The sequence below is a fragment of the Symphalangus syndactylus genome, chromosome 3 (assembly GCF_028878055.3).
Source record: "Symphalangus syndactylus isolate Jambi chromosome 3, NHGRI_mSymSyn1-v2.1_pri, whole genome shotgun sequence".
Taxonomy (NCBI): Eukaryota; Metazoa; Chordata; class Mammalia; order Primates; family Hylobatidae; genus Symphalangus; species Symphalangus syndactylus.
In genome coordinates, this window is record NC_072425.2 from 86,752,857 (window position 1) to 86,769,518 (window position 16,662).

At 33.0% G+C, this 16,662-nt stretch overlaps 1 protein-coding gene across 3 annotated transcripts in view; it reads left to right on the forward strand.

Moving 5' to 3' along the window:
- The window catches only part of HYCC1 (hyccin PI4KA lipid kinase complex subunit 1), a 73,521-nt gene that overhangs the window by 51,936 nt on the left and 4,923 nt on the right, over window positions 1-16,662 (forward strand). For 2 of the 3 annotated variants that reach the window (XM_055272463.2, XM_055272464.2), the window contains exons 9-10: window positions 1,672-1,759; window positions 2,575-2,734. In XM_055272463.2, coding sequence (XP_055128438.1) covers window positions 1,672-1,759; window positions 2,575-2,734 — 248 coding nt within the window. Of the gene's footprint in view, window positions 1-1,671; window positions 1,760-2,574; window positions 2,735-15,700; window positions 16,317-16,662 lie in introns of those variants that run through there. The other variant, XM_055272465.2, reaches the window with a different exon arrangement.

The window sequence follows — 16,662 nt, forward strand, 5'->3', positions numbered from 1 at the left end:
AATTCCACTGGTGCTACCTGGTACTTAGGTGGAGAGCTGGATTGCTGGAGGGTTTTTCTTAATACTCCTGCTTCATCCTCAGCTTTCAGCCTTCCCTGTATGCCTCCACTGCAGATAGGTTTCTCTCCATGTTCTCGCTCCTTCCTCCAGCAGTAGGGTTCTGTTGCTTGGTTCTGGGTGTGCACTAGCCTGGTGGTGGCTGATGGGGTCGGGGGGGATGTGGAAATGGGGGGAGGTAGTGTTCTCTGTTGTCCTGGTCCAGCCTCAGTTTTAGGCTGATCCCATGTCCCTGCCTCTCAGGGATGGGAGTTTCTCAGTGGTCCTTCCCCTTCATTAATGACCCCTCTACTTATCTCAGCATAGAATGAGAGGTTTTTTGCTTTTTTTCTTACCCTCAGAGCCGAATTGGTCTTCACTTGCACCCTGTGGGGTGAAAGGGTTTGCTGCTCTTTCTCCAAAGGCTTTAAAATTTTTGTTCCATGTGATAAAGGCATCTGGCTGGGTCTTTGTACTTTTCTCACAGGAGTGGTTACTCTTTTCCTTCAGGCCTATACCATCAAGGGCAGTTTTCTCTGACCTGCCGTTTCTAGTTTTTCTTGTGAGTGCCTAAAGGAGATTTACTGCGAAGAGCCTATGGTGGATACAGGCTCCCACTTGTATGTGCTTTTAGAGATTCTGTACTCTCCTGCTAGCCCATGAGGTACCTTTTAGCCATCTGGCTTCTAGGAATTTGTTAAGAAGATTAGCTAAATGTTTCTTACCTGCTTGTATTGTGGCCCATCTCTCCTTAGAGGCACCTGTGTCCCTTTAGGGTTCTGGCTACGTGGATGCCCTTGTTACCTCAGCTCTTTGATGGATTCATGAGAATTTATAATTTTATAGATTACCTGGCTTTATCTTGTTTTTATGGAGGGAGCAATGTTCTTGCCAGTTTTTAGGCCTTGCTTGCACTCTTGATGTAATTTGTACCTCTTTGTTTTGTTGGAAGTTGATCAAGCCACTATATCTCTGTTCATTTTTGTAATTTAGCTGATTTTTAGGAAGGGTTTGGCATATCTTTGAAAATTATGCATACAAACACACTCACACATGCACACACACACATGCACAGACACACACACACACACACATGCATGCACACACACACTCACACACACATGCACGCACACTTTCCCTCATGTTGCTCTGCTATTTGCAACATGTAGCAAATACACGTCTAAGTGATTATCAAAATGCAAAGAAATAACTACTCAGGATACTGCAAGCCACATTGGTTGTAGATTCTCATTAAAAACTGTGGGAGTTACAGAGTAATTTGGCCATAAAGTGTTCTGAACATTATTCTAAGGTATATAATTTATTATTCTCTGATTTGCTTTGAAAGTATAAACTGCTTTGAAATTGCCTTAGCTTTTTTTATTTCTGTTCTATAAATAGTCATGTTCTTTAGAGACGAAATGTACATCTATAAAATTTTCTTTGCTATTAATAGGCATTTAGATGCAATTGAAAGGAATTCAAAGATTTAAAAATACATTTTTAAGAGGAGTAGAATGTTAAGCAATGTGCTAATATGATCTTTTATTTTCTTCAGTAAAGATAGTTTCTCATTGTATTTTGTTCAGTTATAAATAATTATAATTTCTTCATTTAATTCATCTAATTTTATAGTTATAACGGAGAATGGGATCTAGCTCAAAAAGCACTGGATGATATTATATACAGAGCCCAGCTAGAATTATATCCAGAGCCATTGCTGGTAGGTGCCTGACTTATTTATGTAAATTTTATAATTTAAGATTTCTCAATTTAGAACTATAAATTGAGAGAGAGCTATTCATAGTTCATTAATATGTCATTAATACTCAGTGTATTCATGCTCTGGTTATACATGGAAGTTTTATAACTTAGAAAAGTAACAAATACTTTTTTTTTTTAGTTTTCTTTGAGATGGAGTTTCATTCTTGTTGCCCAGGCTGGAGTGCAATGGCACGATCTCGGCTCTCCGCAACCTCCGCCTCCTGGGTTCAAGCGATTCTCCTGCCTCAGCCTCCCGAGTAGCTGGGATTACAGGCACGTGCCACCATGCCCAGCTAATTTTTTGTATTTTTAGTAGAGACGGGATTTATTCATGTTGGTCAGGCTGATCTCAAACTCCTGACCTCAGGTGATCAGCCCCCCTCGGCCTCCCAAATTGCTGGGATTACAGGCGTGAGCCACTGCACCCGGCCAAAATAAAAATTTTTATTAGACCGACTTCCTAGACACCTAACAGTCTTTTTAACTTATGAGAATTGTTCTCCTTAACATACTTTAGCTGCATTTATTAATTAAAATTAGGCATTTGGAAATCTAATTGAATATTTTGAAATTTTTAACTTCGTCATTTACATATTGTTTTAACCGTGAATTTCCCTCTGAGCCTCCTATTCTTATCTTAGAGGATTTCTGTATCATCTTATAAAATGCTTGGGAAGAGCATCTTTGTATAAGCCTGTTTAGCATCATGTTTTATCTAAGGGTTAGATAATACATCTGCTCATGTTGATCTTCAACTATATTTTTTCTCCTTAGGTTGCTAATGCAATAAAGGCTTCATTGCCTCATGGTCCCGTGAAATCTAATAAGGAAGGTACAAGGTGTATTCAAGTTGAAATCACACCAACTTCCACTCGAATATCAAGAAATGCAGTAACCAGCATGTCAATAAGGGGTCATAGGTGGAAAAGACATGGTAAGAAATACGTAACTCTTCAAGTCAAACCATTGTTGATTGTTTTATATTTTTCACTGTACTTATGGTGCTATAACTTCTAACTTCAGTAAATAGTAGTCTGGAAGAAAGAGCTGTGGAGTTGCCCTTAACTCCTAATTTATTATCTAGGAGCAATAGGCAATAAGAAAAATGGAGCCCCTTATGTTACACATATGAATGAAAATTTATTTAAAAATCATATTCATTTTGAAATTGTTATTTCAGTAGGAGAGTAAGGAAAATGCATTTTAAAATTACTCATACATTTTGGGCTTGTATTCAAAAGTATTTGCAAATATTCCTTAATTAATATTTCTGATTTCTCAATTAACTCTTAAGCAGGTGAATTTACATATTGAAGTAGAACAACTAATAGGGACTTTAAACACTTTGTCTGGACGTTCTGGTAAAGAATGCCATAGTATTGATGCAACACTAGTTGTTTGTATTTTCTTGAAGTTAATTTTTTTTCAAGATTCTGTGTGTGTGTGTGTATATATATATATCCCTTCTTGTCTGCTTCATTTTATTATTTTAAAATTTTACTGGAAGTCAATTTCATTCACTATGGCTTTTTCAGTGCTTTCCCATTTCCCTCCCTTGTCTTTTAATTTATTGTTATTTAATTTCGTATTCTTTGTATAACTTCCCTCCTGTCTAGAAGTTATTGTAGTGTCAACAACCAGTCTAAGAAGGAAATTATCACCTTCCTCAGAAGGTAACCATGGTGGGAAGCAAAAAGCTACTTCTTTACCCTAAGCAAACATGTATATTAGAGGTAAAACAAAATCCATTCTCTGTTTTCTTCTTCCTGTAAACTGAGGTGAAAATAGTAGTTCTTTTTGGTATATTTAGTACCGGTTCTGTTGTGGTTTCTATAGAGAAAATGGGAAAGGAGAAGAATGGAGCTATTTATGGTAAACTAGAAAGTTGATGATGAGAACAGTTGCCATTGTTTTCACTTAAAGAATCTAGGTGATTGTATGTCAAAAAAGAATAATGATTATCCAGCTTACCTAGTGATCATTTTTGGTGTTTTTAAAGTGTAGCAATTCTTGGAAGTTCCATAGGAAAGCATAAAAGAGGCGGTGATGTTTGCCAATAGCAAGGCAAATTATGCCACCATTTAAAACATACAGTCTAAACATACTTCAGCTTCTTCAGTGAAAATTATGCTACTGAATGGGGCTAGATTACAGGTAGAAAGTAATTTAATTACATATGGTTTATCCTGAGATTGCTTTTTCTGTTTTGGCATTAATGTGTGAAAACAGGCACGGAGGCAATGAAGCAGATCATAGTGGTTACTGTGGCCATAATTGCTTCTAAGCTACTGCTAAAGGAAGCACAAGAATGAATTTTAATTTCTTTTCCACTTTCCTTCTTGCTATTTAGGTAGACATATTGGGAATTTGGGAGATAAATGTAGGTCCTGCAGTTAAAAATGTGAAATATTGATGTTCCCTTGTATTTGTGCATATGTGTGTGTATGAGAGAGCGTATGTGTGCATGTCCAGGCATACATTTAAACAAGGAGGTCTGTACCCTGCAACAAAATGGAAGCCATTTCCCAGAAGTATTTTATAGGAAAAAAATTACAAAACAAGAGAAAAGACTGCTTGAATGTGTTGTTTCTAGCAGATTCTTAAATATCTTCCAGATTGCATTTTGGCTGCCACTTGAGGGGTTAGCACTCTGTCTTAGGATTGTACCCTCATTAAAGTAGCATTCTTATCACTTGTCCCCCTTCACAATTCTAACACTTGGGAAACTCCTGTTTATTATAACAATAAAGTCACAGATGAGAATATAGAAGTGAATGAACTATAAAAAGTAAGTCACATGCATGGAACAGATACAGAATACAGCTTAGCCTTGTTTATCACTCTTCTTTAGTGTGAATTCCCTTTATCTAGTGGACTCTAAAATACTCCTAAGTCCTTCTTATTTGCCTCTGCAGGTAGGTTGCAGTCTCCTCCCTTTTTAGGGTAGTCTTGGCTTTCCCTTCTAGAGCAGTAAAGTTACCATGTTCGGCTGAATTTAAAAGGTTTCTATTTTCCATCCTCATGGTCCTGCTTCCTACTTGAACACATTATTGTTCTAGGCTCTCTAACAGGCACTGGCTTCCTGTGGGGAAGGTAGACACCTTTGCTGTACTTCTTAGATATATAGACAATTCTCAAATTATAAATAGATTTTTAAATTTAATTGTGTTAATATATAAATTCTATTGTTAATATTTATATATAAATCAAAACAAAATTTGTTTCTACATTTCTTTAGAAACAATGTTTAAAGGGCTTGTAGATCCCAGGGTGAGCCACAACAGCCTTTTTATCTCATGATGTTTCTGAAACATAGGACTATGGAATGTAAGTTCAGTTTATGGCTGTGTGAAAATACATTTAGAGTTTCTATATTTAATGGAACTCTAAATGTGTTTCCCATTCCACCCACTCATATCCCTACTATTCCCTCACCACACCAACCCTCACAGTACGACGAATTTCTTCCCAAACCCTCAACTGTATCTATCATACAGTAGAAACAAGGAATATCCCACCCTAAGCCAGTGGTGATGAGGATTGGGAAAGGAGAAGGGACAAGAACCATGAACTTTAAGAAATATTCTTTTTTTTCTCTTTCTCCTTGCCTCTTTGTTTTCCTAGTTTTTGGGAAGAAGAAAGCAATTGGCCCCCCTTTTTTTTTTCTGTTGGAGCGCTTCTCTTTTTCTTTTACTTATTTGTCTTTATTTATTATTGCACTTCCTTTAATTTCTCCTCTTTCTATCTTTTCTGGGTAGAAGAGGGAAAGGAGTGAATGAGGTTTTCTCATGGAAGAAGCCAAGTAAAACTTGCCTTTTTTGCTTTTTTTTTCCATCTCCCTTTACCATGAAAGAATATACGTAATTAAGCCATGTGAATGTACTGGTATGTTTGCATATCTGAGTCACCAAGAATTACTACACAGCCAACAAATACATTAAATTAGAGCAATTAGTGGACATTTATTCTCTTTTATTATCAGTAACAGAAGAATCTTTCAATTTTCTTTACAGCCCAATCTCACATTGTAGTGTTTTTAAAATGAATTTTGAAAAGTTTTAATTGTTCACATTTTAAAATATTTTAAAGCTATTCTAGAATGTATTTTAGGATTCTCTAATGCTTCATAGATCTGCCATTTTTTTCTTAAGGTTAAGAATTATTCACAACATGTTTTAATAGAAAGTATTATAATGGAAGTTTAAAAATTACTTTATCCTTCACATTTCTACACATTTCAGAATACACATCCCTGGCCATGGTTTTGCTGTTGTTATCAACTCAAGTTTCTAGAATTGTATTTTGACCAGTCCTGTTATTTGCTTGGCTCTGTTTTTTATTTTTATTTTTTTAGTAAACTTTATTTTTTAGAGCAGTTTTAGGTTAACAGCCAAATTGAGTGGAAAATAAGAGAGTTCTTAAATACCTCATGACCCCACATTCATAGCCTCCACCAGTATATCAACATCCCACACCAGAGTGGTACGTTTGTAAGGACCTATAATTTAAATTTTGACCAGACAGTGCATCCTCATGTCAATTAAATAGGATGATTTTTAAAGAAAGGTTGGTTTCAACTGAGGTATTATATCTGTTTGACAGCTAATGGTGTGTTTGCTTGATTTGCCCCACTTTTCAGTTTAAGTTAAACCATTGTATGGATATGGCTTAACTTAATGTGTTTTTCAAATTTTTTAAACTTTGTGTTTAAATCTTTGAGAAAATTCTAACGACTTCGTAATTTTATGTCAGTAAATATGTTTGGAAAATAAAATTACAATGTAGAATTGCTGCTTTTGACTTTTAAGGAACATAATTTCAAAATTAAAAGCTTTATGTGTTGCTTATTCTTTTATGCATATTGTGTTTAATTTAGTCTATAGATGGCAAATAATTCAAGGCAAAGGTGTATTTTTTCAAACATAGATTTTCAAGTCACCTACAAATTGAGGGCTGCCTGGAAGTCATAATTTGAAAGTAAAACACAGTTGGAGAAAGATAGTAATAAAATAAACTTTAAAAAGCATTCAATAAGTTTAGAGAAGACTGAATAGATTATGACCATAATAAAAGTCAAAATGAAAATTCCAGTAAGAAAAATGAGAGAAAATTTAGTAAAATAATTCATTAATTTTTCAAGTTAATAATTAAAATTCAATTTTACTTAAATATTTATTTCCTTTTAAAAATAAAAAGTTAAAGGAAAATAGAAAGTTATTTCTTTATAATCATGCTTTAATTCTATAGTCATTCTTAAATGTCGTTTCCAAAGATACCTTCATCATCTACCATTTCAGCTATTTAAAAAAGCCCCTTTTCTTAAGTCCCTGAAAAGTTCTCTACCACTCCAGTATTCTAGTATACAATTTATACTTGTTTATTTCCTTCTGTTTTTCCATTCCTTCCTCCTTTTCTAGAGCAAATCTAATTGCTATTTTCTCGCTGTTCACCACAACTACTACTACAATGATTACTCATTCTTCTTTCACTTTTTAAGAAATTATCTATACTTGGAACAATGTAAGAGATTTCCTCCTTTCTTTCAAAATAGTTATTGTAATACCAGTCATTCATTCTATAAAAGTCCCCTAATTAAGTTATAGTTCCAAATAATGAGTGCTTATATTTTTTGCCAACTAATCAAAAGGCTTATCCAGTGGAATCTTGATTTTTTTATTGCTGCCCATCATTCTTCCCACTTGTGCCTTTGTGAGATAATGAGACAAGTAAGTGAAAACATTTGGTATACTTTAAAGCACTACATAAAGGTAGATTATTAATTAATTAAGAACAGTTTTGTTTGTTTTACTAGCTACACAATAAGTATATTCTTAATAAGTTTTTATTAGCTAGTTTGCTATTCAGATTGTCCTGTGATTCTTTAGTACTTTCCCAAAACTGTAAGTTTTTGAAACTTGTAATTTGGATTTTCTCAATTTGAGTTAAACTTGTTTAGTTTGAGTATAGCATCAAATGCAAAAGTACACATGTTATATGATAGTAACAATTACTTTAAAGATTTTTTTGTATGTTCTGTGGTACTGGGGTACAGTACTCTAACTTTATTACCTAACGTGTATATCACTATTACAGTAAGGATTTTTAAAATGTTGTTATTGTTTCAATCCCAAGTTAACATAAAAATAGAAATTACATAGACAAAATTTATATTTCTTATTTATGTACAGTTATAATTGTTTGCAACTAGTAGGTATCAATAATAAAAGGAATGTTTATAAACAAGATACTTTCAATGTTTCCCTACTTTTGGTCCTGGAATATGTTAAATGGTTTATTTTAATAACAATGCATTTAATTATTTTCAGTTAGGGGATCCAAGAGTACAAAATTTTAAGTAGTAAAAAAGAATTAAAAATAGCAACTGTATATATTTTTAAGTCTTCTAACTTAATGATGCAAAATAAATACTGCAAGAATTTTAGAATATTTAATTATATGCAGTGTTTATGTGAAAAATCAGACTAAATGAAATTTATGTAGTTGAAATAAAAAGAAAGTACAGTTTCATGTTGTTAAAGCAGTTTTATTGTATTTTTCAGCATTTAAAATAATCGCTTCTGTTTAACGGATGCCATCATATTTAAATAAAGTTAAATGATTATAATAGAGTTCAAAGAGATTAAAAAAAAAAAAGAAGTGATTTGTTTCATAATTTGCTTATTCAGTGGTTTAGTACTAGCTTATTAGATGAAAAAAGAAAAGAATAAAAGATTGCAATTCATATTGGAAAACATTTAAAACTGTTTATTGATTTAGAAAATTTTAATAAATTTCTCCTGTATAATAACATTGATAAAGCAAGGAAGTACTAATTGTTGAACAAATCTGAAAAATTGTAATGGGTGTATTTTAGTAAAATTATAAATAATAATTGTTTATAAATATTTTTAAGCATTTAAGGTTGTCTTTCTAGATACTACAAAAGGTAAATTGTAATAAATCTTGAAATGGAACATTTATTTTGTAAATCTGATTTTACATCTATGAGAAAAGTCTTCAGTTGAGGAGAAATAATGTTGCTAACAGTTAAGCATTTTGAAAAACAAAGAAATGGTAATAATTTTAAACCCCAAAGTAGTGAACTTTAAAGAATTGTCTATTGGAATAATTTTTACATCGGCAATTAAAAATTTATAATGTGTATGTTTTTATTTTAAAGGTTGTCTATACTTATTAAGGAAATTTAGAAAATAAAAAATTATCTGGTAGTTTTATTTTAAAAAATGTAAATACTTTTAGTATCGTTTTGAGAAGCTCCATTACTTTCAGATTCTAAAATGCTATTTGAGGAACAGATTTTCTTTCCCAATATAGAAGATAAAACATTTGGACAAAAATAAGCATTTCTTTCTTACCAAAAATTTTGTGAATTTTAACTGGCATTTTCAATATGGAACTTCCATGGAGGACAAAATAAAATATTAGGAAATATTAGATTACTCAAGGAAAAAAGACATATTAACCAAAGAGCTGAAATACGTTGATATGTTTGACACATGTGGATATTAAGTTTGAGAGAGGAAAGAAAGACTGTGTACAGAATCCTGACTTAGACAATTTTTGAAGAAAAAAACTCTCATTTTATTTCCAGGTAAAATGAAGTTAAAAAGTTTTCCAGCCAGAGACAGAATTATTGGTCTTATGAGGCAAAAAAAACTTGTTTGTAAATTATTGTATTCTACATTTTTACTAAGGGGGACTTACATAAATCTTGCTGTAGTTAAGAAAGTTATTATTTATTATTATTGATTATTGAGCACTCCTGCTTTCTCCACCTTTTTATGAGCATTTGCTGCACATTGCACACCAAGGAAGAAATAAGCTTTTACAGGTAGTTTTGTAATAGATGTTGCTGACCTGTTTTTGGTCTGTGCTATGTGGTCATGAGGATCTGTAATAATCATAAAGGATTCACCTGGTCCTGCAGCAGCCTTATGTTGCAATTCTCTATTGGATTTTATTTAAAACTTGAGACTTAATAAAGATGACAAAAGGAGTTACTGAGAGTAATTGAATCCACCTCAATAAGGAGAATTCTGTCATTTACCATGTATACAACTAAAGCTAAAGATCTGACTGTTTTTCTCTTATGGAAACTGCTAATAGCTCCTAACTGGTGTGTCTATATAAATTTTGTTCCAGACTGTTTTTCTGTATGCCCCAGGCTGCTCTTTTCTTACCTAGAAAGTCTACTTAACTGCTTCAGAGCTCAGATTTTGACATCTTAGTCTTTGTTTTTGCCCTTGCTCAGAGTGCAGCCCTTTAACTGCAGGGTCCCATCCTGTGTTTCTGTGATAGCTTTCCTTTCCTCTAATCTGCCTTGTAAGTACTGGCCCAGGTTAAGCATTGCCACAGTGCTGTTCTTTCTGACTTGGGACACAATTCATGCTCAGTATTTTGTGTTATGTGAATGTGACTTCTGTTGATAAAAAAGACTAGTAAAGTATGAAAGTATGCAAATAGTTTTTCCATGTAGCTGTCAATGGCTATCCACTGTAATCACAATAAAATCCAGACTTCGTACTATGGCATATGTGACCCTGGTGATATGACGTCTTGACTACTGCTTTGACCTCACTTTAAGACCACTCTCACCCTGGTTCATTAGACACCTTCATTCTAACACTTCAACATACTAAGCCATTCTGCCTTAGGGGCATTGTCTAGTTATTTGGAGTATTTGAGCTGGAATTTGAATAGTGAAAGGTACCTTGACTTCCCTTACTCCATATTGTTGTGTGGCTAGCAGTTTTTCATCATTCAAACCTCAGCTTAAACATCTCTTCTTCAAAGAGGTTTTCCCAGACCACCCATCTAAGTACTTTTATCCCCTACTACCCTACTTACTCTTTCCCATCTTATTTTTTTATTGCATTTTCTGCTATTTAAATTCTCTTGTTTACTTGGTTCCGATATTACAGTGTGAGCTCTGTTCCCTTATTATATAGTGAGGGAAGAATCTATCTTTTTGGCTGTTGTATCCCCAGCATCTAAAACAATGTCTGACATATTACAGGTGCTCAACAAATTTCAGTTGAATGCATGAATAAGTGAGCGAATGATAAAGAAATGTATAACATAGGGTGAGCAAGTTGTTCTTTCTTTTCCTGTTTTGTTGAAGAACAGTATAACAACATGATAGTAAACTAGGTTAGGGGATATTTACTTATAATTCCAGTATTTAAAGAATTTTCATTTAGTTTTTTCTATGCATGTGTGTTTTCATGGTTGTACTCTATTTAAATGTTTTTGGTATTTTGTTTTTGTTTAGTTAATATTGTCAGACATTTTCCCTAGTTCTCCTAGTAAATACAGTTATTTTAATGGCTACATAATATCACATTGAGTTGATATTCCATCATTTGCTTAATCATTCTTCTAATATGTTAAGAAATTTGCTTCTGAGTTTTGCTATTATAAATAACACTGTAAGGAATAGCTTAATGAATACAGATAACATTTTTCTCCATTGAACAGAATATATTATAAACATAAAATGACTACATTAAAGGATATTTGTTCTGGTATTTTATGGCATTTAAAATATCTACATCTCATAAATTGTAAAAGAATGTGTATGACTTTGTTTTGGGGTTTATTCTAAGTTAAAATATTTTTCGTAATTCATGTAAAAAATTGTATGATGCAGACAAATAATAAATTATATTTTTAAAGCTTCAGCTTATTTTCACAAATAAGTTCATAAGCACCCCATGTCATAGCCAGATGCCTTTAGACTCAAAGTAATCTGAGTACAGAGATTTATAAATTCTATGAATAAATAAATTATTCTTTTATTAAAATTATCACCTTTAGTAAATATGGCAGCCATAAAACAAATAAAAGCAAAAGCTAAGGTGGTTTTGTAAGTGACATAATAGAATAGATATTTGGGATTATAAAATGACATTTGAGAGAAATCACAACTTTTCGTCATCAGTTTTAATAATATTTGCAATTTGCTTCACTTTTTTTCTTAAAGCTGGAAGAAATTTTTTGGGCAAAATTGTTTGAGTACCTTTGAGAACTAATTTGGAAATGTCTATTAAAAGTATTCTTTAACTTTCATTTCTACATGTGGAGAGTTTACCTATTTGTGCATATAGGGGGTTACACAAAATATATCCTGAGAAGTTTCTCTTTGGATCTTTTTTGAGCTTTTTGAATTATTTGAAGTCAAGTACTTGTTTTTTGTTGTTTTTTTTTAAGGTGTGGATTAATCATGACTCCATTTGCATAGATTGTTAAGTTCTGGGATAAACAAAATCTATTTTATTACGTATTTATATTCCCTTACAGCATCTTCTATATAATTTTCTTAAAGAAAGGATTAAGTTCTACTCTTTAGCTATATATGCCATCCTCTGGATAACATAATAAACAAATAGATTTTAAAAATGATCCTTTTGACCTAAGCATCTTGCTAAACCTACTTTTAGAGATGGCTCCTTCACTTTTCCAAAACAAAGAGGCTTTGCTTTTCTTTGACATGCAAAAATTCTTATTAGCATAAGCTATATGTATTTCATTTATCCAGTCAAGTAACACATTCACAGCTTACCCTTCTCATGTCTTCTGTATGTTTTCTCACTTTTATTTATTCTAATCATTTAATCTCATAACAGAATATTCACTCAATTCATCAAAAAAAGATGTATTGAGTGCCTACTATATACAAGCTACTTTTCCAGGTACTAGATATATAGTAGTGACTAGACGAAAATTTTAAAAACTCCTTCCTCATGGAACTTAGGTCTAGGAAACAAGATAAATAAATAATTGTCGGTTAGAGAGTGTTAAGCGCTAAGAAGAAGAAACAAGGAAGAGGGTATGTGAAACGTGGGGGCTATTAAAACTTTGGATAGGTTGGCCAAGGGAGACTTCACTGTAAAGGAAATTTTTGAAAAAGATTTGAAGTAAGGAAATGAGCCATTCAGCCACCAGCAGAAGACAGCAGCCAGGAGAGCAGTAAGACAGTGTGGGTGGGAATGTCGGGTCACAGAGTTATATAGGGAAAGAAGTCGGAGAGCTGATAGAGAGCAAGATTAGGTAACAAATGTTTGTTTAGATTACTTAATTATCTTTCTTTATTCTGTAATTTTCCTGAGAATTATGTTTCTTTTCTTTCTAGCTCTGTGCAGAATTACTTGCTCTTCTTGTAAATTTAATAAGCAGTTTAAAAAATCTGCCATTGTTAACCATTTTTGAGTAATAACAAATATCAATTAATTAGGTAAAGACTTGTGCTTGTGGGAAAACACATGATCTCATTTTTCTACTTGCCATTTAATTCCATGATTTTTTTTAATGTAATATCATTACTTCTTGGGCTGCAGACCTTTATTCTGATAAATGTGATTACCTTTCAGTTGCCTAGTACTGCTTTATGTAATATTCTCCGTGTCATTTTCTAGTTTTTCTTGCAAAATCCTAAATTTCTGCCATTGAAGCACCATTTTAGATTAACAGCTTTCATTGGCATCTCTTAAAAAATTGACCCAATTAAAAAAAAAAACAGACCTAAACTCAAGAGTTATTACTTTCCTAGGATTTCTTCCAGACTTTTCTTTTCTCTGGCTCTCCATTCAAAGTAAATTATTTGCTTTTTGTAAAATGGCCAGGAATCTACACGAATAAATTAAACCTAACTGTGGGATGTCAGAGGATATTTAACTCAAACGGACTCAAATGAATTGAAGAGTTAGAATTAGTATTTATAGTATGTTAGAAGAGACATTTGAAGTTAAAAGATTTTACTGGTTAGCTTCTCCCACTGAATAGTTGTGTAGCTCTTCCTGAACTTCAGTTTCCTTGTCTGTAAATGGGAATCAAATTGCCTACTTCAGAGGCTCACTAATAGATTGTTGTGAGATTACAGTTGAATAATATATGTGAACACTCTCAAGAAAGTGACGTAGGGCAATTCAATGTAAGTATTGTTCTGTATTCCATTAGGCCACCTATGCTTAGCTTTTAAATTTTTGTTAAATTTTAATATTCACTGCCTTTTTTATGTCTGGATAATTTCCAAAGTTTGATTTTTTTTTTTTTTTTTTTGGACTGGAGATCCCTTCAGTAGATCTTTTGTGAAACAGATCTACATTCTACAATGTAAATAAACAAAGTCTTGGCTGTCACTCCACAGTGCCATGGTGATTTTATCACAGTTGCAGTGACCTCTGGCATGTATCTCAATAAGAATTTATTTGCTCTCACTTGAAAGACAGTTGTTAGCAATTGGAAACAGGCTTGGTTGGAGATTTTTAGTTTCATTAAACCTTTATTACAGAGCACCCAGAAGCAGCAGTGCACTACGACGTCACCAACATTCTTCAGCCTATCTAGGAAATAAAAACTTCATTTAGAGCCTTTAGTCAAAAGCCTATGAAGCACTAATTAAGGGGAAATAATTATACCAGCATGTTGGCTCAGCAGTGCGAGGCACCATGAAGCTTTGAGGAGGGTCTCCCAGAAGTGCATATTGCTGCTTGGTATGGAGTATCCAAGGCACCCGTAACAACTTTTATCTTAACTTTTTAAAATTTGAAAGAATCAGAATAGAGCAGTTATTCCCAGACTTTGTTACACATTTGTCACCTGGGGCTTTTAAAAAATCTTATGCCCAGGTCATATCTCACCCTAATTATAAATTAGAATATTTGGGGGTTGGAGCCAGGCATCAGCAGTTTTTAAAGATGCACAGGTGATACCAATGTGCAGCTAAGTTAGGGAACCACAGGAATATGTGGCTCTGGCCTTTGTTCTTTTACTACCTGTTACTGTTTCTCAGCCTTTAGCATCATTAGTGGGAGTCTGATAATACTATCACTAAAGTATTTGAAAACAGTAGGTGATGTCCCATAAGCAGGTTTGTGGTCTACAGTTTTTAAAAAGTATATGCTGTTTTACATAGTCTTATGTTGCTTTGAACTTTGTTTCACTACTGTCACCTTCTAGGTATATTTATGTTACTTTTTCCCATTTACATGAATAACTCCTTGTAACATTATGCCTTTCTCATTTAAGACCAGAATAAAATCATGTCTACAGGTATTAACTAGTTAGGAGTTTTGTTTCTTTGTTTCATTTGTAATGGCTGTTTTCCAGATAAAGGGCTGACAGCGAATTTGTTTTTCCAAATCCATTTTTATTTTTCTCCCGTCTAGTAATGAACTAAATTTATGAAATTGGTATGAGTCTGAATAAATCAACTGCTTAACTATATCACAGCCACATTAATATTTACTGTTAATAATAGATGATGTATATGTGAGACAAAAACTATACCTGTGGCATTACTAACCGTGATATCATATGTGAATAAGCATTTTCCCAAATATCATGGTTTATTAAGTCAGTCTCAATGTAGCCTAATAAAAAAACTAGAATTTTAAGAGTACAAAGGGGAACTTCTATGTGGCTTGGTTTCTAATGTTGACAAAAGCTAAAGGTTTGGATGTAGATCCTTGAACATTTGCCTAAGACTTGACATAAATTTAGGTGGTCACCATGTTATCTTAAAAACACTAGAAAATTACCCAAAGAACACAAAAAGAACAATTTAAAAACAAATTTTATTTTGATTTATTAGAAAATTTATCTTTCATATTCCATGTGAAATGTGTGTGTGTGAAAAAATGCAGAACGTGAATTGATGCTCTGTGAATTTTTTGTTTATCATTTAAAATTAAAGAATATGACCCTATTGTCTCTGGTGCCATCAGAGTATTATAAATTACGGAAATTACTACAGTGCAAATATTTGGCTTAATTCATAACATGCAGTCATCTAATTTTTGTTTTGAGTCTTTTGCTTTTCTCATTTCACATTTTTGTTTTGTTTTCATCCATCATTTTGTCTTATCATCTTCAATTCTAGAGCAACCTGACAACAATAATGATGCTACTGAATTGGGCATCCTTGTCATTCCTGAGATTAGTGTCACAAATGTGGCCGGAGAGAGAACCGGGAATGGGGAAAAAGGCAGAACACTAGGAGAGATTGATGCTCAGCATATACAGGGTGTGCAGGAAACAGCCACAGATCCTAGAACTGAGAGCAAAGGCTTGCCAGAGATCAGGAGGCAAAAATCTGTAAGAAAAATGATGGAGGATGGAATAAACTCACCTGGCAGAGTGCAGTTTTAGCAGAGCACTTTATAGCTGCACTCCAAGGTATCTTAAGGCAAAGGGCCACTGATGCATGTTAAGCAGCAGTTGCACAGTCACAAAAATTTTGCATGTAATCTAATCCAAATGCATGAATTATGCACCACATTTCTCAATGACTCTTAATGCTCTTTGGAATGATTATACCTATATTGTCTTTGAGTAAATTGTTATGAAAACTGAGGCAGAAAATTCCTTCTAAAATAATTTTCTGCTTACGTTTGGAATTCTAAAATTACTTTTTCAGCTTTGTCTTTTTGCCATCTTTGTTATGAAAGATAATGTATATAGAATTTTATGTTTGAGCTTGTGATATTTATAGTCTAGATTTTTTTAATTTGATAAAATAATCTACAATATAGAGTGCAACCTTCTAAAAAAGTCTTTAAAGTATTCTAATACCAATTTTTTAAAAGTTCCTTGGTAAGAGCTTTGATTTTATACTGCTTTGCTACTGAAGGAGAGTTCACCCCTGGTTTTACTGCGTGATATTTCTAATTGTTTCTTATCTTTTGCATGAATAGGAGAATTCTTTCTAAAAACATAATGGGGTATGGTTTATGGCATGCTTTTTGTTTAATACACTATAAATTATGTCACTTAATTACAGTGAACTATTTTTGACATTTTTATAATAAATGTTTTGATTTATCCTTTGATTTTCTATAATCT